General features: G+C 40.1%; 1 protein-coding gene across 1 annotated transcript; it reads right to left on the bottom strand.

The window, feature by feature from the left end:
• Window positions 1–13,029: 13,029 nt before the first annotated feature.
• On the bottom strand, window positions 13,030–25,505 carry LOC127429183 (probable ATP-dependent RNA helicase DDX52). Its single transcript, XM_051678051.1, has 15 exons — window positions 25,392–25,505; window positions 24,814–25,069; window positions 24,522–24,670; window positions 22,696–22,881; window positions 22,441–22,584; window positions 22,190–22,301; window positions 21,823–21,895; window positions 15,043–15,246; window positions 14,827–14,917; window positions 14,572–14,694; window positions 14,151–14,301; window positions 13,977–14,052; window positions 13,791–13,862; window positions 13,447–13,545; window positions 13,030–13,166 (listed from the first exon to the last, which is right to left on the bottom strand). The coding sequence occupies exons 1-15, from the start codon at window positions 25,476–25,478 to the stop codon at window positions 13,103–13,105; spliced, it is 1,887 nt and encodes a 628-aa protein (XP_051534011.1). The 5' UTR covers window positions 25,479–25,505; the 3' UTR covers window positions 13,030–13,102.
• Between the last annotated feature and the right edge of the window lie 589 nt (window positions 25,506–26,094).

The raw sequence follows: 26,094 nt of genomic DNA, 5'->3' as shown, positions 1-26,094 counted from the left end.
CAGCTGCAAAAAAACTTCATGTAAATAAAATAGTCTGCTCCTCACTAGCTGTTGCTTGCATGCTAATGATTACCCCTCTGTGTGATTTTGAACAATTTATGACATAATATAAGAAATATTTAAGATTCCACACAATTTCCTGATCAGTAATCAAATAGGCAAATTTGTGACTAACTGTGTTAACTCATTTTGTACAAAAGGATGTTTTTTTTTTTTCATTAAAACACTTTCACAAGATGCTCTGTGAAAATTCACATGCAAGATTTTTCACATGCGGGTTTTGCACGATTTTTTACTCAAACTGTTATGCTGATTATATCATTTGTAATGAAAAATAAACAATTAAAATAGAAAAATGCAAAATAGAAATATTTTCACAAGTGGACTCAAACTTTGGAAAATCACATACATGTGCACGTTTTTGTTTTGTTTTTGTTTTTTGAAGGGGGGTCATCTTCACAGCCATTGACCAAGAAAATAAAAAATGGCACTCCATGATGGCCAGGGTTGGGAGGGTTACTTTTGAAATGTGTTCTACTACAGATTACAGAATACATGCTGTAAAATGTAATTTGTAATGTTACATTTACCTAGGTTGCTCAAGGTCAGTAACATATTCTAAATACTTTGGATTACTTCTTAAGCACTGGTAGATTTTTTCACTTGATTTGACTATAAAAACTCTGTCAGTACAGTAAGACAAAATACGCATTAAAAATACATTCTCTGAAAAACCTAAATATCTTATGTAGTGTTGTTTCTAAAACAAGATCAATCAAACTGATCTTGTTTTAAGGATTTTTAGATATGTTTACAGGAAAACAATACAAAAATTATTATCAAGAATACGATTTTTGCCCTAATATCAAAGGTCTTACTAGAAAAAAGAAATTATGATCTAACGTGAATTTTCTTAATAAAAAAATATGATCGTGCCTGGTAACGTGCATGTAAAATGGCTAGAAATAGCATTTTAGCTTAGCGTAAAGCTGACAATTTACACAATGTTTATTTCTATTTCTGCTGCTCCAGACTTACTTCAAACGTACTTCTCTGTCTGCTCGTATGAATGTAACACATCATAAGAAAGAATGCACTTTGGATCGCATCATTTATATGTATAAATGTTTTCCATCTGAAAGGACTAAATATTAAATTAAACAAATGATAATAAAATGCAAAGTAATCTCTTCAGTAATCAAAATACTTTTTGAATGTAACTGTATTCTAATTACCAATTATTTAAATTGTAACTGTAGTGGAATACAATTACTTATATTTTGTATTTTAAATATGTATTCCCGTTACATGTATTCCGTTACTCCCCAACCCTGATGATGGCACACCATCCTCCAGAAGCAGCGGTGGAGGAAGGGCATTTTCCTCACCAGTCTCTAGGGTAGAAGGGGAAGAGACAAAAGGTTTGAGTATGGAGGCATGGAAGGAAGGTGAGATTTTGTAGTGAGGGGAAAGCTGGAAATGATAAGTGACTGGATTTATTTGATGGGTAATGGGAAAGGGCCCAATATAGCGGGGACTTAACTTCTTGGAAGGGAGTCAGAGATGGAAGTCCTGGGTCGATAGCCAGACCAAGTCCTCTGGGTGATAGTTAGGAGCTTCCAGCTGCCAGGCATCCGCATGATGTTTGGTAGGTCTCATAGCCCTCTGGAGGTGGACAAGAGTGGCGTTCCACGTTCTCTCACTCTCCCTGAACCAGTGATCGACTGAGAATTTTGGGCATACTCTGCCCATGGAAGGAACTGACTCCACTCCATCTGGTTTTTGTGGCAATAGGTCCATAGGAAACTGGAGATTTCCTGGATGGTGCGCTTTGTCTGTCCATTGGTCTGGGGATGATAACCTGAGGAGAGGCTGATGGAGACCCCAAAGAGGTGGAAGGAGGAACGCCACACTCTGGAGATAAACTGGGACCCTCAATCAGAAACAATGTCTTTTGGCAGGCCGACATTTCTGAACAGATCATAGAACATGGCCTCTGCAGTCTCCATTGCTGTGGGGAGCTTCTTGAGGGGAATTGACCAGCAGGCCTTTCAGAACAGATCCACTGCCACAAGGATGCAGGTATTGTTGTCAAAGATTGGTTACAAAGTCTATGCCGATATGGGACCAGGGACGTTGAGGAACAGGAAGAGGTTGTAGCTTTGCAGATGGGAGAGAATGTGGAGCCTTGGAGGCCGTGCACTTGGTGCAGGACCTCACATATTGAGTCACCTCTGGTACCATGTTGGGCCACCAGTATTTAGCCTGGAACAAAGCCAATGTTCAGGTTATCGCTGGATGTCCAGAACCGGGTGTTTGGTGCAGCCATTTCAGTAAGGGAATACAAAGAGTTTTGGGGACAAAGGTACAGCCTGGTGGGCAAAAGCGGTGGCCGACGCAATCTCCTGGTCAAAATCCCACTGAATGGGTTAATAATGACAGAAGTTGAGAGGATGGCTTCAAGGTCACAGGAAGGTGGTTCTGGAGTGTGGAGATGGGAGAGAGCGTCGGCTTTGGTGTTTTTGGAGCCCGGACGGTAGGTGACAGTGAAGTGAAATCGGGTGAAGAAGTGGGCCCATCGTGCTTGCCGTGGATTGAGGCATTTGGCAGAGCGGAGGTACTTCAGGTTGCAGTGATTGGTGATGACTTGGAAGGGAACTGGGATCCCTCCAAACATTGTCTCAACTCCTTCAAAGCCATTTTGATAGCCAAGATCTCATGGTTTCCGATGTCGCAGTTCTGTTGTGTGGTGGTGAGCTTTTTGAAGAAGAATGCACAGGGATGGAGTTTATGGGGGTTGCCATGATATTGAGAGAGCACCGACCCCTACCCTAAAGGAAGTCCCGAAGCACCACATTCATGTAGGCCTGAAACACTGACCAGGCCAAACAGCATGACCAAATATTCATAGTGGCCAGTTGTTGTGATGAAGGCCGTCTTCCACTTGTCCCTCTTTTGGATTCTGATAAGATTGTAAGCACTGCGAAGGTTGAGTTTGGTGTAGATGGTGGCTCCCCTGAGGAGTTCCACAGTGGGTACCAGAGGGAGGGGATATTTAAACTTGACTGTGCTTTCGTTGAGTGCCTGATAGTCAATGCATGGGCGGAGACCTCCGTCCTTCTTGGAGACAACAAGAAACTGGAGGCAGCGGGGATGTGGAAGGACAGATGAAACCCTGATGGAGAGCCTCAGCAGTGTACTCCTCCATGGCCTTCTGCTTAGGGAGTGACAGAGGGTAGAACAAGAGGCGGTCGATGGCGCAATCCCACTCCCTATGATGGGGCAACTGGGAAGCCATTTGGGAGCTGAAGACATCAAGGTAGGTATGGTACTCAGAGGGGATGTCTACCCTGCTGCCAAGGGAAGGACTTTCGATGGAGGTGGCTTGACAGGGAATGGAAAGGCAGTGAAGATGGCAGTAAATATTGCAGGAGCAAATCTTCCCCGTTGCCCACGAGATGACCGGTTCGTGATGTGTCAGCCATGGCAGCCCCAGAATGACATCAGTGGTGGAGCTTTCCAGGATGAGGAAAGATAGGGTCTCCGAGTGATGGGGGCCAACTTGGAGAGTTAGAGGTTCGGTTTGATGGGTAATCACCCATCCCCCACTCAGGGGTCTGCCATACACCAAGTGAATAGGTATGGGCACCAGACATGGTCTTACAGAGACTTGTAATGTGGAAATGAGTCAATCAGAGCAGAGATGGTGAGTGAGGTGGCATGGCAGATGACTGTGACTGGATGGAGAAAAGTTTGTTTTTGGAAAGTGGGGCATTGAATGGAACTCACCATCAGATGAGGTGGATGGACAGGGTACGAAGGTAAGTCATGCATTTCGAAGGCCAGCTTGCACTGGATGAGGAAGCCATTGCACTCATCAGGGGCACCTGAATAATGAGGAGGTCTGGCCACATGGAAGGATTGGAGGAGGAACCGGTGGCCAGAGGATGGCTAGTGGGATCCTGATTGGGGAGCAGTGGTCCCCGATCACGGGACAAGGATGTGGGATTCGAGGAGGAAGGCTGAGAGGGTGCCGAAGAGGATGAAGGAGGAGATGAGGATGAAGGAGAGGATGAGGAGGATGAATACAATTGGCCTAGAGCCGCGATGACATGCTGGAGCATCTCGATCTGTTCCTGGACTGCCTGAGCGAGTGATGTTATAGTGCTCTGCATAGTCAAAAACTCTGCTTCATACTCTCACAGTCAAGTCTTCTGTCAAGTTTGGTTAAAGGACGAAGGAGACTGAATTGTGGAGAACCCAAATACTGGAGTTTATTTAACTTAAAACAAAAGGACACAAATAGATCAGACTAGAGCAATAAAACAAACAAGCCTAAAGAACTTAACTTTCAGAGTTGAAACTGTGAAGACAATGATGAGGGTCAGACACTGTGTAAACACAGACAGGTGATACACGAACAAGACTTGACAATAAACTGAAGAAACTAAGGGGCTTATTTACACATTAGAGCTGCACGATTAATTGTTAAAAGATCGCAATCTTCAGACACCCATGCAATTTCATTTCTAAATGACAATGATTCTGCAGTGTATATTAACATTCCCATGGCATGCATTTGTAAGGCGGTCAAATTTAAATGAGAAATTCACTTCAAGACGTCTACAAAACACAGTGCTCCTGCACAAGAAGCTGAATAAACTAAAACGTAACAGCCAAAGACGTTTGTCCAGCATAGTGGTTTACATACTGCAGGGTGCAGCCACAGTTAGCTAGGAGTGTGACTAGGGTTGCCACCCATCCCATAAAATACGGGATCATCCCATATTTAACGATAAAATTATGCGTCCCATATCGAGTCAATACGGGATGCGATTTGTCCCGTATTTAAGCTGGTCAGATGGCGTTACGGTGAAATCGTTCCAGATCGCTAATTTAACACTGATAAAATTGAATGTGCCTATGGTGGGTAAAGGACCGTCCGAAAAGTCCACAAATGGTGCTAAAACTGTGGATGTTCAATAAGATCAAACAATGTATGAATAAAATCACTGAGTCATAAAGACAAGTACAGGTGAAGGAAGAAAAAAAAATACGTATAAACCAACCAAAATGTATACATAAATCAGATAAAGGAGACAAATAATCGAAAAGATAAAAATAAATATATTTTTAACATATAAAAGATGATTTTTTTTTATAAGTCAGGGGTCAGGAAAGTTCTAATTTCAGCATGTAAGAAAGGGTATACAATTTTTATTAATAACGAATATGAACTCTTGCTAAACTGCATTTATTGCTAAAACTGTGGAGGATATGGTTAGGGGCCGTGATCATCCCCGTTTTTTATTGTGTTTGTCCTCTTGAACTTCTCAGTCTAGAGGCTTCCATCTTCAATTCAATCCTTGAAATGTCTTCCAAAGGTCCCTACGTGAGGTTGGGTTTTTAGGGCAAAATGATGAATGAGAAAACTAATTTTGAAAAATGACAAATTTGTCCTTGAAATGATAGTGGTTACGTGACAGTTTGCTAGCTCTAACTGAAACTGTTGTAAGCAAGCAAGCACAGGATGCTGCACAGTTGAGCAAAACCCAGAAGCACAACCTGCTATGAAATTGAGTAAGCAACAAACCACAGGTTCTTGTCTGAATAGTTTGTTTTATCATTAGTTCCCATAAAACAAGTTCAACATAACAACTTCAATTTTAAATAAAATGTTGTATTACTCCACCTTTAGATCCATCTAACAGCAAATGCCTGATCAGCTGTTGCAATTCACACTAGGCTAACTATTTTATTATACCATTTAAATTGCCAGTCCAATTATTTTCAGTGGTTAAACATCATAATTCCAATGAGTGTTTTTCCTGAAATGATTGTATTTTGTAACATTTCTTTGCATTCTGAGTAGATACAGTGGCAAGAAAAAGTATGTAAATGTGGAGGTGAGGTCGTGGATCACCATCTCTATGTGAGAGTCAGGGGAGATATAAAGACGGCCAGTTCACAGAGAGAGGAGAGAGACAGACAGACCAGAGAGAGAGAGAGAGAGAAAGCGGACTGTTTATTTGAGTGACGCTGAAAAGCACTTCTTCCTTTATCTGCCCAACTCGAACCTTTGTTACAATAAACCCTTTTGAATTACCTGCATTTATGTATAAATTTGTCTTAAAATCTGGTTTGATCTTCATCTTAGTTACAATAATGAACAAACGCAATCTGTTTTATCTAATGACATAAATTATCGTATTGTTCTTGTACATATTACACACATTATTAAAACATTCAGTGTAGGTTGGGAAAAGTATGTGAACACCTAGGCTAATGATGTCCACAAAAGCTAATTAGAGTCAGAAGTTGGCAGACCTGGCATCCAATTAATGAAACAAAATTGAAGGTGTGGGTTAAAGCTACTTTGACTTATAAAAAGCACTCAAACATTTTGAGTTTGCTATTCACAAGAAGCATCTGCAGACATGGACCATGCCTCGCACAAAATGAGATCTCAGAAGACCTACGATCAAGAATTGTTGCTTTGCATAATGCTGGAAAGGATTACAAAGTTATATTTAAGAGCTTTGATAGTCATCTGTCCATAGCTAGACAAAGTTTCTATAAATGGAGACGATTTAGAACTGCTGGTACTCTCCATAGAAGTAGCCGTGCAGAAAAGATGATTTAAAGGAGTCTACTAGATGGAAAACATTAAACAGGAATGGTGTCCGTGGCACTGCCGCCGCATTCCAACAAAAACATTGCCGCACATCTGAAGTCTGCCAAAGACCACCTTGACACACCACAACACTACTGGGAAAATGTTATGTGGACTGATGAAACTTCAGTTGTATCGTTTGGGAAGAACGCGCAGCACTATGTATGGCGTAAAAAAGCCACTGCATACCAATATGAAAACATCATCCTAAAGTGAAGTACGGTTGAGGGAGCGTCATGATTTGGGGCTGCTTTGCTGCTTCGGGGCCTGGACCGCTTGCCATTTTTGAGGTAAAAATGAATTCCCAAGTTTATCAAGATATCTTACAGGATAATATCAGGGCTGCTGTGCAAAAAGGGCCCAAAATTCCTTCTGAACGTTGTGCAGGTCTAATCCACAGCTACCGGAAATGCTTGGTTGATATTATTGGTGCCAATCCACCAGTTATTAAATACAAGGGTTCACTTACTTTTTCCACAGCACTGTGAATGTTTAATGGGTTGTGTTCAATAAAGACATGAAAGATTACACTTACTGGCCACTTTATTAGGTACACCTGTGCATCTACGCATTCCTGATATTATCTAATCAGCCGATTGTGTAGCAGCAGTGTAATGTATAAAATCATACAGATATGGGTCAGGAGCTTTAGTTAATGTTCACATCAACCATCAGAATTGGGAAAAAATGTGATCTCAGTGATTTAGACTGTGACTGTGAAAATTATTGTTGGTGCCAGACAGGCTGGTTTAAGTATTTCTGTAACTGCTGATCTTCTGGTAATTTCATGCGCAACAGGCTCTAGAGCATAAAAAGAATGGTGCGAAAAACAAAACAACCAGTTAGCAGCAGTTCTGTGGACGAAAATGCCTTGTTGATGAGAGAGATCAACAGAGAATGGCCAAACTGGTTCGAGCTGACAGAAAGACTACGGTAATTCAGATAACCACTCTGTACAACTGTATTGAGCAGAATAGCATTTCAGAATGCAAAACATGTTGAAACCTGAGGTGGATGGGCTACAACAGCAGAAGACCATGTTGGGTTCCTCTTCTGTCAGCCAAGAACAGAAAACTGAGGCTGCATTGGGTCTACCATTTGTGTACCTCAGCATATATCCAGATATGTCAGACCAGGTGATGTTTTTCCAATCATCTACTGTCCAGTTTTGGTGAGCCTGTTCCCACTGCAGCCTCAGTTTCCTGTTCTTGCCTGACAGAAGTGGAACCCAACGTAGTCTTCTGCTGCTGTAGCCCATCCGCCTCAATGTTCGACATGTTGTACATTCCGAAATGCTTTTCTGAATAGCACTGTTGTAACGCGTGTTTAATTGGATTACTGTCACCTTGCTGTCAGCTCGAACCAGTCTGGCCATTTTCCTCTAACCTCTCATTAACAAGCCATTTTCGCCCAACAGAACTGCCGCTCGCTGGATGTTTTTCGCACCATTCTTTTTACACTCTAGAGACTGTTGCATGTGAAAATCCCAGGAGATCAGCAGTTACAGAAATACTCAAACCAGCCCGTCTGGCACCAACAATCATGATGGTTGATGTGAACATTCACTAAAACTCCTGATTCATATCTGCATGATTTTATACATCACACTGCTGCCACACAACTGGCTGATTAGATAATGAATAAGTAGATGTACAGGTGTACCTAATAAAGTGGCAAGTGAGCGTATAATTGTTTGTGTGTTCTTAGCTTAAGCTCATTGTGTTTGTCTATACTTGTGACTTTGATTAAGATGAAATCACATTTTATGACCAATTAATGCAGAAAACCAGCTAATATCAAAGGGTTCACATACTTTTTCTTGCCACTGTATTATTCATTCCTGTAGTGAGCAGCTATTTGTCTCAAATGTGAAACATTAATCCAAAGGTGTCAAACAGAGACATTATTGGATGAGATGGGACACTGGTGCTCATGAATGGGAGAAATCGTAATGCTGGAGACTGTAAGAACGGATGTCCCACATTACAACTTGAGGAGCCAGTTGCTTCTGTGATAGACATCGCCTGTTACTATACGCATGTACATTAGCTGGACCAGCCTGTAAAATGTATGATACCATTGTTGTCAGATTTTATTGCTGATTTGAAATATGTTATTTTCTTAAAATCTTGACCAACCGTTTTGGATATTTCTGTCTTTCCCCATTCACATAGATAAACTCGTCCTCTCACTTTCAACTGCTTTTATTTTCAGCAGTCTTAACATGTGTAAATATTTGTATGAACATAAAAAGATTCAACAACTAAGACATAAACTGAACAAGTTTCACAGACATGAGACTAACAGAAATGGAATAATGTGTTCCTGAATGGGGGGGGGTAACAGTCAGTATCTGGTGTGGCCACCAGCTGCATTAAGTACTGCAGTGCATCTCCACCTCATGGACTGCACCAGATTTGCCAGTTCTTGCTGTGAGATGTTACCCCACTCTTCCACCAAGGGGGAATGGCCCTAGCCCTCACCCTCCAATCCAACAGGTCCCAGACGTGCTCAATGGGATTGAGATCTGGGCTCTTCGCTGACCATGGCAGAACACTGACATTCCTGTCTTGCAGGAAATCACACACAGAAATAGCAGTATGGCTGGTGGCATTGTCATGCTGGATGGTCATGTCAGGATGAGCCTGCAGGAAGGGTACCACATGAGGGAGGAGGATGTCCTCCCTGTAATGCACAGCATTGAGCTTGCCTGCAATGACAACAAGCTCAGTCCGATGATGCTGTGACACACCGCCCCAGACCATGACGAACCCTCCATCTCGATCCCGCTCCAGAGTATAGGCTTCGGTGTAACGCTCATTCCTTTGACGATAAACACGAGTCCGACCATCACCTCTGGTGAGACAAAACCGCGACTTGTCAGTAAAGAGCACTTTTTGCCAGTCCTGTCTGGTACAGCGAAGGTGGGTTTGTGCCCATAGGCGACATTGTTGCTGGTGATATCTGGTAAGGACCTGCCTTACAACAGGCCTACAAGCCCTCAGTCCAGCCTCTCTCAGCCTATTGCGGACAGTCTGAGCACTGATGGAGGGATTGTGCATTCCTGGTGTAACTCGGGCAGTTGTTGTTGCCATCCTGTACCTGTCCCACAGGTGTGATATTCGGATGTACCGATCCTGTGCAAGTGTCGTTACACATGGTCTGCCTCCGCGAGGACAATCAGCTGTCCTTCCTGTCTCCCTGTAGCGCTGTCTTGTCTCACAGCACGGACATTGCAATTTATTGCCCTTGCCACATCTGCAGTCCTCATGCCTCCATGCAGCATGCCTAAGGCACATTCACGCAGATGAGCAGGGACCCTGGGCATCTTTCTTTTGGTGTTTTTCAGAGTCAGTAGAAAGGTCTCTTTAGTGTCCTAAGTTTTTATAACTGTGACCTTAATTGCCTACCGTCTGTAAGCTGTTAGTGTCTTAATGACCGTTCCACAGGTGCGTGTTCATTAATTGTTTATGGTTCATTGATCAAGCATGGAAAACATTGTTTAAACCCTTTACAATAAAGATCTGTAAAGTTATTTGGATTTTTACAAAATTATCTTTAAAATACAGTGTCCTGAAAAAGAGACGTTTCTTTTTTGCTGAATTTAGGTATCCATAAAGTTTAATGTCCCGCAGGCTGCCTGGAGGTGTTACTAACATCGCCACTGAGTGACCTGACTTGCCTAAAAGGGACTTTGGTGTCAAATTGCTTCTTATGTATCCTTAACAACATCTTTCTTTCCTCAGAATAGTTTTTACACTAATTTGTGTAGAAAATTACCAGCAGCCACACAATTCCAATACTAAGGTGAAACTTTTGTCAGTGACTGTAGCAAAGAGGCGATCAGTTACACTTTTCAAATACTTGTTTATAACAGTCCTAAATAGTATGCAAGGTAATTATTAGTGCATCTCAAATCATAGTTCAGTGACATACAGGTGCATCTCAATAAATTAGAATGCTGTGAAAAAGTTCATTTATTTCAGTAATTCAACTCAAATTGTGAAACTCGTGTATTAAATAAATTCAGTGCACACAGACTGAAGTAGTTTAAGTCTTTGGTTCTTTTAATTGTGATGATTTTGGCTCACATTTAACAAAAACCCACCAATTCACTATCTCAGAAAATTAGAATATGGTGACATGCCAATCAGCTAATCAGCTCAAAACACCTGCAAAGGTTTCGTGAGCCTTCAAAATGGTCTCTCAGTTTGGTTCACTAGGCTACACAATCATGGGGAAGACTGCTGATCTGACAGTTGTCCAGAAGACAATCATTGACACCCTTCACAAGGAGGGTAAGCCACAAACATTCATTGCCAAAGAAGCTGGCTGTTCACAGAGTGTTGTATCCAAGCATGTTAACAGAAAGTTGAGTGGAAGGAAAAAGTGTGGAAGAAAAAGATGCACAACCAACCGAGAGAACCGCAGCCTAATGATTGTCAAGCAAAATCAATTCAAGAATTTGGGTGAACTTCACAAGGAATGGACTGAGGCTGGGGTCAAGGCATCAAGAGCCACCACACACAGACATGTCAAGGAATTTGGCTACAGTTGTCGTATTCCTCTTGTTAAGCCACTCCTGAACCACAGACAACGTCAGAGGTGTCTTACCTGGGCTAAGGAGAAGAAGAACTGGACTGTTGCCCAGTGTTCCAAAGTCCTCTTTTCAGATGAGAGCAAGTTTTGTATTTCATTTGGAAACCAAGGTCCTAGAGTCTGGAGGAAGGGTGGAGAAGCTCATAGCCCAAGTTGCTTGAAGTCCAGTGTTAAGTTTCCACAGTCTGTGATGATTTGGGGTGCAATGTCATCTGCTGGTGTTGGTCCATTGTGTTTTTTGAAAACCAAAGTCACTGCACCCGTTTACCAAGAAATTATGGAGCACTTCATGCTTCCTTCTGCTGACCAGCTTTTTAAAGATGCTGATTTCATTTTCCAGCAGGATTTGGCACCTGCCCACACTGCCAAAAGCACCAAAAGTTGGTTAAATGACCATGGTGTTGGTGTGCTTGACTGGCCAGCAAACTCACCAGACCTGAACCCCATACAGAATCTATGGGGTATTGTCAAGAGGAAAATGAGAAACAAGAGACCAAAAAATGCAGATGAGCTGAAGGCCACTGTTAAAGAAACCTGGGCTTCCATACCACCTCAGCAGTGCCACAAACTGATCACCTCCATGCCACGCCGAATTGAGGCAGTAATTAAAGCAAAAGGAGCCCCTACCAAGTATTGAGTACATATACAGTAAATGAACATACTTTCCAGAAGGCCAACAATTCACAAAAAATGTTTTTTTTATTGGTCTTATGATGTATTCTAATTTTCTGAGATAGTGAATTGGTGGGTTTTTGTTAAATGTGAGCCAAAATCATCACAATTAAAAGAACCAAAGACTTAAACTACTTCAGTCTGTGTGCACTGAATTTATTTAATACACGAGTTTCACAATTTGAGTTGAATTACTGAAATAAATGAACTTTTCCACGACATTCTAATTTATTGAGATGCACCTGTAAGTCAAATGTGTTTGACAATCCTAAATGTATGTAATTTTTAAGTTAAAAGCTTTGCACCAGTTGCATGTTAATGAATGCAAGAGATGAGCTCATTCACAGTGGCACACATGTTAGTGTTAGAACTTGCATTGTTTTTAGTGCTAAACAATGCAAGTTCTCCTGTGAACATGCAATCCATTGTGAATAGGCTTCTTCATAGCGCTCTTGAACACAAGTCAGGTTTGGAATGACACGAGGATGAGTAAATGACTACATTTTTATTTTTGGGTGAACTGTTCCTTAAGAAGCATGTTTCTTAAAGGGATAGTTCACCCAAAAATTAAAAATCTCATTTACTCACCCTTGTGTCATCTCAGATTTGTATGACTTTTCTGAGAAATATTCCTATATTCCTATAATATCTATATGACTCCGGTGATTTAATGCATGTCTTCAGAAGCCCTATGATAGGTGTGGGTAAAAAAACAAATCAATATTTAATTCCTTTTTTTACTATAAATCTCCCCTTTTACTTCCACATTCAGCCACCTACTGGTTGGGGGTGGTCAAAGGTGGACATTTATAGTAAAAAGGACTTAAATATTGATCTGTTTCTCACCCAAACTTATCATATCGCTTCTGAAGACATGGATTTAACAACTGGAGTCATTTGGATTACTTTTATGCTGACTTTATATGCTTTTTGGATCTTCTGAGGTCTGGTCAACTTTCACTTGCATTGTATGGACCTACAGAGCTAGTTGTAATGTTTTAGGGCTACGTGTTGGAAGTATCCTTGTAACTTTGAAGAGCACTAAGAGCTATGATTGCCACAACAAGAATTTTTACAGAAAATTGTCAATTTTTTTTTTTATTAGAGACAATAACATTAGTAAGAAGAAATAAGCAGTCTGTACAACACTCTTTAATCTCAACTCTTTGAACTGATTTCTGATGTTTCTCCACTTGCTTTTGTGGCCGATTTTCCTTTTTTCCTAGAAAACAAACAAAAGGTCAAAAACCACCATTATATTCAAGTTAGTAGAATATTTTAATATTATAATCACATTTTAAACTGCTTAAATGTTTGCATCTACTGTCAGGAAATTGTCAAAAGGCATAACACCCAAAAGTGTTTTCCTCACAATGGTAGGTTGATGAAAATCACTCCTAAACAGAGTCAGAAACCATGTGACTGCAATCCTGTCCTGTGATACCGAATCAAACTATTTGTTCTATTCAATAAAGATTTCTGCACTGAGGAAAAGAACATACCCTTTTCCCTTGAAAGGCTTTTTTTTCATGAGAAAGCGAGGAGTTGTACGAATTGTTGACCGTCTGGGTGGCTTTTTTGCAAGCTGTCGTTTAACTTTCCTGTGAGGATAAAAATGTGAGATCATTCATTGCTATCGAACTTGTGATGATCCATAAAACAGCGTTTTACACATTTTGGCATGTGGTCTTTATCTCCAAACCATGGTAATGAACAAGGAACATATACTAGACTGATTCTTTTCAGTTTCACAAAAATTGTAGTAAGAAAAATGGTACAAAAAAATGCAGTGTAAAAGAGTCCAGAGGAAAGACAAACTGTACATTATATAACAGAGTAAACACACCCTTTAATTTTCTTGAATCCCATCATGTAGCCAGGAACTGGACATCCAGCCTGCTTTATGACACTGGCAACGCTGATCCATAACAAAACAAATGAAAGAAGTGAACAAATGCTGAAACTCAAGAGTTGTTTATTCATTTGCTTGCATTTCATCTAGTTGTACATTTTAAATAAGTTCTATTATTACCTGCGTAGGAGAGGTTTGTCATCCTCTGTGAAAAAAGTTATTGCCTTTCCTTTGTGCCCTGCTCTTCCTGTGCGCCCTATAAGGCAAGGAGTTGAAAGGCACCCAGCTTAGTATAATCAAGGTGCACAATGTGAACTAATACACTACTCGGTTATTATACTATAGTAGACCAACCAATCCGGTGGATGTATTCTACAGCAGTGGTAGGGAAGTCGTAGTTGATGACCAGGTTGACACCCTTGAAGTCAATTCCACGAGCCAGGAGAGCCGTGCAGATCAGCACCCAGATCTTCCCTGAACGGAAACTACTGACGACATTGTCCCTCTGAAGAGCGGATCCATGGATAGATGAAGAAAAAGTTGAGTTACATTAAGTGTCATCAATTATATTTGAAGAGGCCACATAAATGTGAAATACAAAAATCAAGGAATGCATTTGCAATACTTTCATTTAAGATGCACAAAATGCGCAGACGAACTGTATACACTTTAATTACACTTTTGATGGTAATTCCCTCTACGAATGCTTTAAATGTGCTAATTAATGATTAATTGCATTATTTTGGGAATGATGATCAATTTTAGTTTCATCAACCTGCTGTTGCGTGCGATCTGCATGAATCACATCCACGTTTATTCCCTCGTACACCAGTTCGTGGAACAGCTCTCGGGCACGCTCAATAGACTGCACAAACACCAACACAGGTGGCAGAAATCCCTGAAAGGAAAAGATGTTATTCAGAACTCCCTTATGAGACTCCTAACAATTGAATTTCAAACCTGCCTTCTTTGGCATGAGGTTAGAACTGATATCTAATCATTTGATTGATGAAGTAATAACTTCACTGACTTTCTTTATAAGGTTTCTCATAGCCAGCAGTTTTCCATTCTCTGAGCCCACAAACAGCAGTTCCTGCTCCACCGTCTCAGCGGCAGAGTTCCTGTGGAAATAATCAACAATAATGATTTTTGTCTTAATGTTGCTGCTCTTGGTGCAAACAGGAAATATCACAAAAAAAAAAAATCTGATAATTGACGTCAAACCAAATTAACAAAGTTCTGATACCTTGGTCCAATGTTGACAGAGACGAGACTGTCTAGGTTCAGCTGGCACCACTGCTCTACATCTGTGGCGAAGGTGGCACTGAAAAGAGCCCGGCGGATTTTGGGAGAGGAGCAGGCCAGAAAGATGGTGGCAAGCTGCTCCCTGAAACCTGTCTTGCCATCCTCGAAGAGCTTGTCTGATTCATCTACCACCAGCCACTCCACACTAAACACACCAGAGAGAGAAAGATAAAATCATACTAGAGACAAAAACTATTGTTTACCTTTTTATAATTTAAAAGTAAATTTTATGGTACACCCAGCAGGATCTTGAAGTTTCTTGATCAATAATCAATGTTTATAATACTATGTCAATCTACTGTACTTTCTTGAAAGTTATCCGTTTTTATTGTTCCTATAGAGCACAACAGTGCCTGCCCACTTTTTTCAAAAAAAAAAAAAAAAAACCAAAACAAAAAAAAAAAAAGAATTCTAAGCCATGAATCAAACAACCAGCTCTGAGATGAATCACAACATTACAAACTTTGATTTGAAGCAAAAGCGTATTTGAAAATTGGACAAAAAGCAAAGGTAATGAGGGAATTAACTAAAACTGAAGATGAAAAATGAACTAGCATTGTAATGCATAAAATCTTGCAGATATAGGTTAGGAGCTTCCGTTATGTTCACATCAACCATCGGAACGGGGAAAAAATGTGATCTCAGTGATTTCGACCGTGGCACGATTGTTGGTGCCAGATGGGCTGGTCCAAAAATAAAAACTGTTCTGCAGACGCCTTGTTGATGAGAGGGGTCAACAGAGAATGGCAAGACTGGTTCGAACGGACAGAAATGCTACAATAACTCAGATAACCACTCTGTACAATTGTAGTGAGCAGAATAGCATCTCAAGAATGCACAACACACATTGAACATTGAGGCGGATGGGCTTCAACAGCAGAAGACCACGTCCGGCACTTTATTAGGACCGTAGTGTTCCTAATTAAGTGCTCAGTGAGTGTATATATATATATTTGCATATGAGTGTAGAGTGTAGGAAGACCGGTTCGATTGCATCATTCACAGTGGATCAGTGCTTGCTTGGCATGCTTTGTTGGCCGCGATTTTCTGATTGCTGGACTTTAACTAAAAAATGAAGTTGAAATAACAAAATGATGGCTTCAGCGGAAGCATATACCATCGATAAACAACCTCAGAGCTCACGGTAGGTCAGTCATTAAAGATTTATAAGTTATCGAGGTCACGTGATGCCATGCAAGAGGCAGACATGTGAGCGACAAGCTCTGCGCACTTTGCTAAATTTTTTATTATTTTCATGTTATAATCTGGTGAATTTTTATACACCCAGTTACACATTTGCTCTTTGATGCAAAATATGGCAAAGAAGTAAAAATCCTCGGGCTCTGGAGACATTAAAAGACACGTGTTCAGGATGAAAGCCCCGACAGGCCTACAGACCAGGGACTCGATTTGGATGGCGCGGCGGGAAAGGAGATCCAGCGTCAGTTGTCCAACATGTCGTTGATGTTGACGAAGATTCTTGCTGACTTGGGAGGATCTCGCTGTAATATGTCAACCGATTACGGCGATGGAAACAAAATTCTCTGAGCTAGTTACAAGAGTGACTGATGTTGAGAGACGAATCAATTTTTTGGAATCTTGAAAAGCTTGAAGATCTTGAGAACAGAAGCCGCAGGAATAACATTCGAATTGTTGGAATTCCTGAGCATGAGGAGGGCAGATATATGGTGAAATTTCTAGACGAGTTTTTCCCAAGTCTGCTCAACATAGGCCATAAGCTGGAAATTGAGCGAGCTCACAGAGTCCCAGCTCACAGATTTGCTAAGGGAGGAAGACCCCGATCGATTCTGGCCAGATTTCTGAGATCATCCGATAAAGATCTTGTTGCGCCAGGCGAAGAGCAAAGGGAAGCTTTCTTGGAAGAACCATAATATTTTCTTGTTCCCGGACTTTGCGAGTTCGACAAGAGAGAAACGCGATCGGTTCAAGGAATGTAAGAAACTCTTACATCGGTGAAAGATCACATTTGCTCTGATGTTTCCGGCCAAACTGAGAATAGAAATGAAGGACGGTCGCATGTAAAAAGTATTTACATGTCCCAATCAGGCAATGTCTTTTATTGAATCAATGGGTGAGTAAACCATTGGGCGTTTCTCATGTGAGTGGGTCGACTCGCTGTACTTGAGGAAGCTGGGCGACATTTTGGTTTCTTTTTTTCTTTTTGCGTTGGCTCCGCCGTGCGGCTGGAGCTTGTTTTGTGAATAACACTTTCCTTAAAGAAACTTTTGCATTGACGAAAGATTACTTTTGCATTGAAGTTCCCGGCCAGTTTGAGAGTGGACACTACAGATGACCACAAAATATCTACATGCTCACACAAAGGATGTCTTTTATAAAGTTGACGGATTGTGTAAGTCATGGTATATACTTTTATGCACCCTCCAAGTGAATTGACTCGACCATCCAGGGAACCGGGATGCCGGTTTTGTTTCTTTATGTATTGGTTCTGCCTAGTGGCTGGAGCTTGTTCTGTTGAATAACACTCCTTTGGAACAGCTGTGGATTAATCTGTTCGTTCTTCATGCTTATTCCTCCTGCTGGCTGTAATTTGTTTTGTTGAGTATTTTTGCGGGACATTGGAATGATTACGTCATCCGTTGAACTCATAACAGTCAGCTCATGGAACATATTTGAACATTTTATCAGCTGGAATTTGCTTTGTGGAAGATCACACCTTTGAGACAGTTCTACACATTCTTTGTGTTCATTCTTCCTATTGGCTGGGGGTTATTTTACAAAGTATTTTCTGTTATGTAATTTAAATTGAGCAATCCAATGGGAAAGTTCATGGACCTTTTGTTTAGAGGGACTGTCGCCGGTTGGCGCTTTCGTGCGTGGGGTTAATAAGCACGTTTATCTTTTTTCTGTTTGTTTTGTTCGGGGTTTGATTGTTTCACTAATGGGGAATGTGGTCTGTATAATTTTGTTTTTGACAATTTATTTTTTCTACTATATCAAAATGTCATATGTTAATGAGTGTACTATCTCTCTCCACATGGAATGTGAATGGGTTGGGGCACCCCATAAAAAGAAGGAAGGTTATTACTTTTCTTAAACGTAAGAAATATGATATAGTGCTTCCACAAGAAACACATCTCTCCCCGCAGGAAGCTGAAAAATTTGGGAAGATATGGGGTGGACATGTTTTCTTTAGTGTTGGCTCAAGTAAGAGCAAGGGAGTCATTATATTGATTAATAAACATTTACAATTCAAATGTCTCAAACAGACTAAAGATAAATTAGGGAGAGTCATTATTGTTTTTGCTGAAATTCAAAGGCAAAGATTGATTTTGGCTAATATTTACGCACCTAACGCTAATGATCAGGGCTTTTTTATAGATCTTGAAGGGATGCTGCAAACCGCTGGCACCCCTCATGATATAATATTGGGAGGAGACTTTAATCTTTTGATGGACGCAGTCCTTGATCATAGTGAAGCAAAAGTGTGTAAGCTCCCTAGAGCAATAGTAACGCTTCACAGGATGTGTAAAAATCTTGGTCTCGCAGATATTTGGAGACTTTTGAACCCATCTGGTAGGGACTATACATTTTTTTCATCAGCCATAATATTTATTCTAGAATAGATTTTTTTTTTTGATATCCAAATCCCTCATTTCATCTGTTGTGGATTGCTCAATTGGAAACATTTTAGTCTCAGATCACACCCTGGTGAGTTTAGAGGTGATGCCACAAATAGAGAAAAAGAAATCATATAGTTGGCACCTTAATGTGTCCCTTTTGCAAAATCCTGATTTCCAACAAATGTTAAAGACTGAAATCAATGTTTATATGGAGACCAACTGGTCCTCAGTATCCTCTGTGGGCATGACTTGGGAGGCACTTAAGGCAGTTCTTAGGGGCCGGATCATACAGTATGCCTCATTCATCAAAAAATCCAAAGCACGAGAACTTGTGGAGTTGGAAGGGAATATTAAAAGTGCAGAGGCAGAGCTGAAGCACTGTATGTCAGCTGATGGCCTCAGAGAATTGACCCGATTGAAATATAGATATAATACTATTTTGTTGCGGAAAGAGTTTTAGTTATTCAGGGCAAGACAGTCATACTTTGAGTCAGGGTGACAAAGCAGGGAAGCTTTTGGCTAGACATATAAAGCAGAGAGAATCTTTTTTTACCATTCCCTCAGTGAAATCTGCTGGTGGTGAAATTTTTACCTCAGCCATTGATATTAATAGTGCCTTTAAAGAATTCTATATTGATCTTTATAGTTCCACGTCTTCGTCTCCTGATGAAGATATTAGAAACTTTGTGGAACCATTAGATCTTCCTAAACTGACGATTGAGCAAAAAAACTCTTGATTCTGAGATAACCTTGGAGGAGCTTGACGAGGTAATTAAGTCCCTACCTACTGGCAAGGCTCCAGGGGCCAGATGGATTTGCAGCAGAATGTTTTAGATTTTATGCTACAGAACTGGCTCCACTTTTGTTAGAAGTTTATAATGAATCATTATAGAATGGAAAGCTTCCTCCAACCATGACACAAGCCCGGATCAGTCTGACTCTTAAAAAGGACAAAGATCCAAGCGAGTGTAAAAGTTACCGTCCAATCTCCCTGATCCAACTAGATGTAAAAATATTGTCAAAACTTTTAGCTAACTGATTAAGTAAGGTTATGACATCTCTTATACATATAGATCAGGTGGGGTTTATTCGGGGCAACAGCTCTTCTGATAACATTAGGCGTCTCATCAATATCATGTGGTCAGTGGTGAATGAACAATCTCCGGTCGCTGCCATCTCACTTGACGCCGAAAAGGCGTTTGATATGGTAGAATGGGATTATCTTTTTAAGATTTTGGAAATGTATGGGTTCGGGAGTACATTTATTGGTTGGACTAAGTTACTTTATAGACACCCAGTAGCAGTGGTACAAACAAATGGATTAATTTCAGATTATTTTACTCTGGATAGGGGCACTCGGCAGGGCTGCCCTCTTTCCTCATTATTGTTCTGTCTTGCCCTGGAACCATTAGCAGCCGCGATAAGAAAGGAGGATGATTTTCCAGGGGTAATGGCGGGAGGTATGGCGCATAATATCATCTGCGTAAAGCGGAAGCTCTTATTATTTGTCTCTGAACCTACTAGATCTATGCCTTGCCTCCACAGAATTATTAATTCCTTTTCCAAGTTCTCAGGATACAAAGTTAATTGGTCTAAATCCGAAGCTTCAGCTCTGACTGCGTACTGTCCAGTAACGGCTTTCCAGCCGGGCACCTTCCAGTGGCCCAAACGGGGCATTAAGTATTTGGGGATTTTATTCCCAGCAAATTTGTCTGATTTAGTTAGTTAATTTTGACCTTTTAATAAAAAGATTTGAGTGATGTGGGCAGGTGGGCTTCATTACATTTATCGATGATTGGGAAGGTTAATGTTATTAAAATGAACTATATTCCAAAATTCAGGATGGAGATTTATTACATGCCTTCTGGTCTTGTTCGAGGATTCAGGAGTTTTGGTTGAGAGTCCAGAATTTTGTTTCCGAGGTCCTGGGCACTCAGGTTCTGTTTTGACTTTGTGTGTTGGGTGATGGGGCGGTTATGGATATAGCTGATGGGTATGTAAAGAGGTGGGTCCTCACTGGGGTGATGATCGGGAGACAGATAACTGTGAGGGGATGGAAGTTGATGGGCGCTCCCTCTTTTTATGAATGGTGCACCGAATTGGGCAAGGTAGCATAATTTGAAGAGATGTCATATAGACGGCTTGGCAATTTGGTTGCATATGATAAGAAATGGGGCAGGTTTTTGGCCTTTTTGGGGGGTGCTCGGTGACGGGCTGTGGAGAGAGACATTTTGTTTGGTTTGGATATATATTTGTTAAATTAGATTTTATATATACATACATTATGTATAATATAATATATATATTTTTTTTATTGTTTTCTTTTTAAATGTTTTTTTCTGTATATATATATGTGTGTGTGTGTGTGTGGTTATTTTCATTTTGTATCGGACCACTGATTGTGTGTAGCAGGTGGGGGGGGGGGGGTGTGTTCAGGGAAAGGGACATACAATTTTATAAATTGATTCAGTGTGTGTATGCTCCGTTTGTATAATCCTGCTTGTTTGAATCAATAAAAATTGTAATAAAAAAAAAAAAGATTTATAAGTTATCATTAAATATATATGGGGGCCTGGGTAGCTCGGCGAGTATTGACGCTGACAACCACCCCGGAGTCACGAGTTCAAATCCAGGGTGTGCTGAGTGACTCAAGCCAGATCTCCTAAGCAACCAAATTGGCCTGGTTGCAAGGGAGGGTAGAGTCACATGGGGTAATCTCCTCGTGGTTGCGATTAAGTGGTTCTCTCTCTCAATTGGGCACGCGGTAATTTGTGCGTGGATCGCGGAGAGTAGCATGAGCCTCCACATGCTGTGAGCCTCCGCGGTGTCATGCACAACGAGCTACGTGATAAGATGCGTGGATTGATTGGAGGCAACTGAGACATGTCCTCTGCCACCCAGATTGAGGTAACCATGCCACCACGAGGACCAACTAAGAAGTGGGAAAATTGGGAGAAAAGGGGATAAAAAAAATAAAGTAATAAAAAAATAAAAAAAACATTAAAAATATATTCACCTACGGAGAGAATTAATGGCATTTTTACCTCCAGAGCCTGACAGTAGCGGTCTATTGCTGCCCATCTTAAACTAAACTGCAGAGCGTTGCAATTCAGACTTACCTTTTTAAGGTGACAGCAGGAGGGTCTTGATTCAGTAAGTATATCAGTCTATTTGGAGTTGTAACCAATATATCTGCAAATCAAACAGTTTTTAACATAAGTAAGTGAATCACACTGAATCTCCTCTATCAGCTTAATATGCATAATCAAATATAAGTTACCTATTTTCAGGTTGATTTTCCATTAAAGTGTAAAAACTGTGGCTCTGTGGCACTATCAAAGCATTGCTAGAGTTTGGGGCAGGGCAATCTGTTTGTCCAATCAACGTCAGACATATGTTGCCTCTAGTGGCATAGAAATAACACCCTTCACCTTTAACATAAACCAATATATTATCCAAGCTCTCGTGTCAAAATGTTGCACATACCAAATTTCTTTGCCGATTTGGGACCGTATTTTTTAACTGCATCAACTCCTTTATTGATGATGTGAACTCTGAAGCCCACTCCCTCGGACAGCTTGAGCAACTCTCTGTGGGTCTAAAAATCAAAACAAACTCTCTTTATAGCTATATTTACATCAGTCAATGTTTAAACAGTGTTGATAATTTGCTGTACATGATTTTACTACATCAACATGATCTACTTAGAACTGATTAATAGCAGGCTTAATGTTTACCTGACTGGCAAGTTCTCTGGTAGGGGAGATGATGAGGGCTCTGAAGCCCTTATTGAGGGGCTGGCGAAGGTGGGCCAGCAGGGGCAGGCAGAAGGCCATAGTCTTACCAGAGCCTGTAGGAGCACATGCCAGGATCTCTCTCCCCTAAAATTCAAGAGATAAATGGAGTCAATGATAAAATGTTCCAATTAAGGATGAGGGATAAGGAAAACTAAAACAATCATATCAGGTGTAAATCATGAACAGTAAACATACATGCATCATGAGAGGAATGGCCTGCATCTGAATGGGTGTGGGGGTTTGAAAACCAGCTGCCTTAATGTTCTGAATGACTCGTGGGTCCAGATCGTACTCATTCTGCAGCTCCTCAAAACTGCAGACAGGATCTGGGATGTCTTCCCCATGCACGTTTATCCGGTTTTTGTGCCGTATCCGATTAATCTAAAACAGACATTCAGTTCAAACAAGTGTTTTTTCCATTCCACCACCAGGGGATCACATCAGGTGATGTAGATCCCAGGGGACACCCCACCCTGTTTGTTTCGATATCTTGTCAACAAATAATTTTAAGATCTACACCACTCTTTTTTGAAATGACAGTACCCTGTGCTAAAAACTGTATATAATCACCCTTACACCAGTTGTAGTGTAACCAGATCTCACAAGAGAAACAAGCGACCTGGTCTGTAAAAACAAGCTCAAAATAAGGGACTACCCTCACCAAAATAAGTGATTAAATTTTTTCTCATGTGGGGGAATTATCAGCATAGAAAGCATAACAAGTATAATATACAGCAGCATGTATAAATTAACCTCTTTTTAATAAATGTATCCTTAATATTTAATACATACTAAATAAATACTCCAAAAATAATTAAAATATTTCAAATATACAATTGGCTATCATATCTAACAATAATTCGAATCAATATCTAAACAATAAAAAGTTGTTTAATTCCGTTCATTAAAAAGTTACGGGAATGGAATTAACTGGTTACTAGTATTTAAAAATAATGTCTTCACTCCAGAACAACTGAAAGGGACTTTGTTCCCATTTTCGGTTACATTCTGCAAAAAAAAAAAATTTTTTTTTTTTCTTCTTGAACCGTTTTTGTTATTTCATGATTAGTTATGTAAACAGACATTAGATGATTTTATTAGTTATCAAAAGCAGCTTTAAACATCTGCTTTTATTGAAACCTACACACAATCAGTAAAATTAAAGAAATAGTTAACCCAAAAATGATAATTCTCTCAAAAAAAACAAAAAAAACAAATTATATTTTGGTCTGTTCTCACCCAAAAACCGATTGGATCGCTTTAGAAGACAGGAATTAAACCACTGGAGTCATATGGATTATTTTATGCTGCCTCATTGTGCTTTTTGGAGCTTCAAAGTTTTGGTCACCATTCACTTGCATCATGTAGACAAACACACATCATATCTCCATTAAAATATCTTTGTGTTCCACAGAAGAAAGTCATACGAATTTGAGATAACATAAGGGTGAGTAAAAGATGAGAATTATAATTTTTGGGTGAACTATCCCTTTAACGGAGGAATCTAAAAGTCCTTATCTCAGAATAAACACAGACAAGGCGATCAGGACCCCGACGCAAAGCGAACATGAAATATTGGAAATGAAATGACCATGAAATATTGATGAGTTGAAATTATTGTATTATGTGAGAAAAAAGAGAGACCACGGAGTGATACAACAGACAAGAAACTAGCACAGCTATGTGGGAAATCGGCTGACCAGTTTAGCAGTCATAATACAAAAACATCTGACCACAGGATGTTCAAAAGAGCTGCGTTATAAGTAAAGGGTAATGTACAGTCAGCCGGACATTGTCAAAAATATACAGGAAAACAGGGGGATCAGGAACCTGATGTAGCTGACATGGCCATATAAACAAATAAACATATGGGAACTGAATATTGATTGAGATTGAAGACTAATTTGAAATAGTGCGTTGAATCTATTTTCTTGACAGAAATTATATGCAGTTACTGAATGCCACTACTGAGCTACCAGAATCAAGTATTCCATGTAAAAACAATAAGAACCCATCTGTACCTTCTCCTTATGAAGTTGCTTTAGTCTTTTCACTGAGGGCTTGTCTTTGGACACTTTGTCTTTAGTCTTGGGATCTTTTGCCTTGTCTTGTGATGACATCCATTGGATCCCCACTCCCTCTTGCTCTCCACCACTGTTGGTCTCATGCTCTGTTTGAGGAGAGATTGAAAACCAATAACATTTGAATGGTAGTTGTGACAAATATGTGCTGACACCACTACAACTGTATTTGTCTAATGACAGATTTCCATTTCTCCTAAACAATGTCCATGTCAAAACAGAGATAGCTTACCTTCAGGTTTCTTTTTATCACCTTTACTTTTCTTGCGTGCTGCTTTCACTGGCTCATCCACTTCAGACCGTTTCCGTTTATCAGAGACCTGTTCTCCATCAATCTCCTCTTCCTCCTCCTCATCATCATCATCATCATCATATTCATCTTCCTCACTGAGCCTGGACTCCAGAGATGCGCTCTCATGTCTCTCTGTGCCAAAGAAACTGATACCAGCCAGCTGATTCGAGCTGTCTTTGCTCTGTGATTTCACTACCTAAGAGAACAACACAAGAATTAATCATGAACAAACGAGCGTGTGTTTATTTAGTACCTCAAAATACAATAGCAGTCAGTCGTGCTATTTCCCTCGGCACCAAACTCAAGTTGGACTGTTACTATGTCACACAATTTGTTCAGGCACTCTCTTCTCGTTATTAGCATTAGCATTAGCATTTCCAGGCACATTCAATGGAAACTGGCAACACATGGTAGCCATGTGGCACCTTTTCTAGCCAAAATCCATATATTTCCGTCATTTTAGTTGACAAAAACCTAATATACCTTAACTTTATTATGTGCTTTACATGAAAACGTACCTTAAATCGCTCAGCATCTTTAGCAAACTTTTTCAGATCAAATTTTGCTCCAGCTCCAAGCTTTCTGAACAAGTCAAAGGTGTCCATCGAAACAGCTTATAGACGTGACTAGTCGATGTCGGATTTATGGCTGACACCGGACCGGCGCTCGATTATCGATTTTTTAAATCTTTTTTTCTTTTTTTTTTTTTTTAAAGATTTTTTTCTCAAAATGACATTAGTATGATAACTGACATGTTCAAAAAATTTCAGATAAATGTCAGTACCGTAACAATAAAATTACACGCTCTTACAAATAAGGGGAAAGAAAGAAAGAGAGAAAGAAAGAGAAGACTTTTCTTCAATAAATATACCTTATTTAAGGGCAAATATCAAATATCAACATCATGTTACTGTAACTGAAAGTTCATTCAATGTCATGTTGCTGTTTTGTTACAAAATCACATTGGCACATTCTCTTGGAATTCTCTTGTAGAAAATGTAAAGCCTATATATTGCATTTTGATTTCTTGGCATAGAGTCCTTAAAAACAACCTGCAAAAAAACACATTTTAGGAACACATGTATTTAGCAGGCAATTTTTAAAAGTTTTACTATAATTGTTATTTATTAATTTTTCCCATGATCTAATTTCATTTATCTTAGCTAGTGCCTTGTTAGAAATTTGGTGTGATTTAAAGGGATAGTTCACCCAAAAATGAAA

The sequence above is a fragment of the Myxocyprinus asiaticus genome, chromosome 38 (assembly GCF_019703515.2).
Source record: "Myxocyprinus asiaticus isolate MX2 ecotype Aquarium Trade chromosome 38, UBuf_Myxa_2, whole genome shotgun sequence".
Taxonomy (NCBI): domain Eukaryota; kingdom Metazoa; phylum Chordata; class Actinopteri; order Cypriniformes; family Catostomidae; genus Myxocyprinus; species Myxocyprinus asiaticus.
Note: the sequence above shows the minus strand (reverse complement) of the source record. Positions and strands in the feature narration are given on the sequence as shown.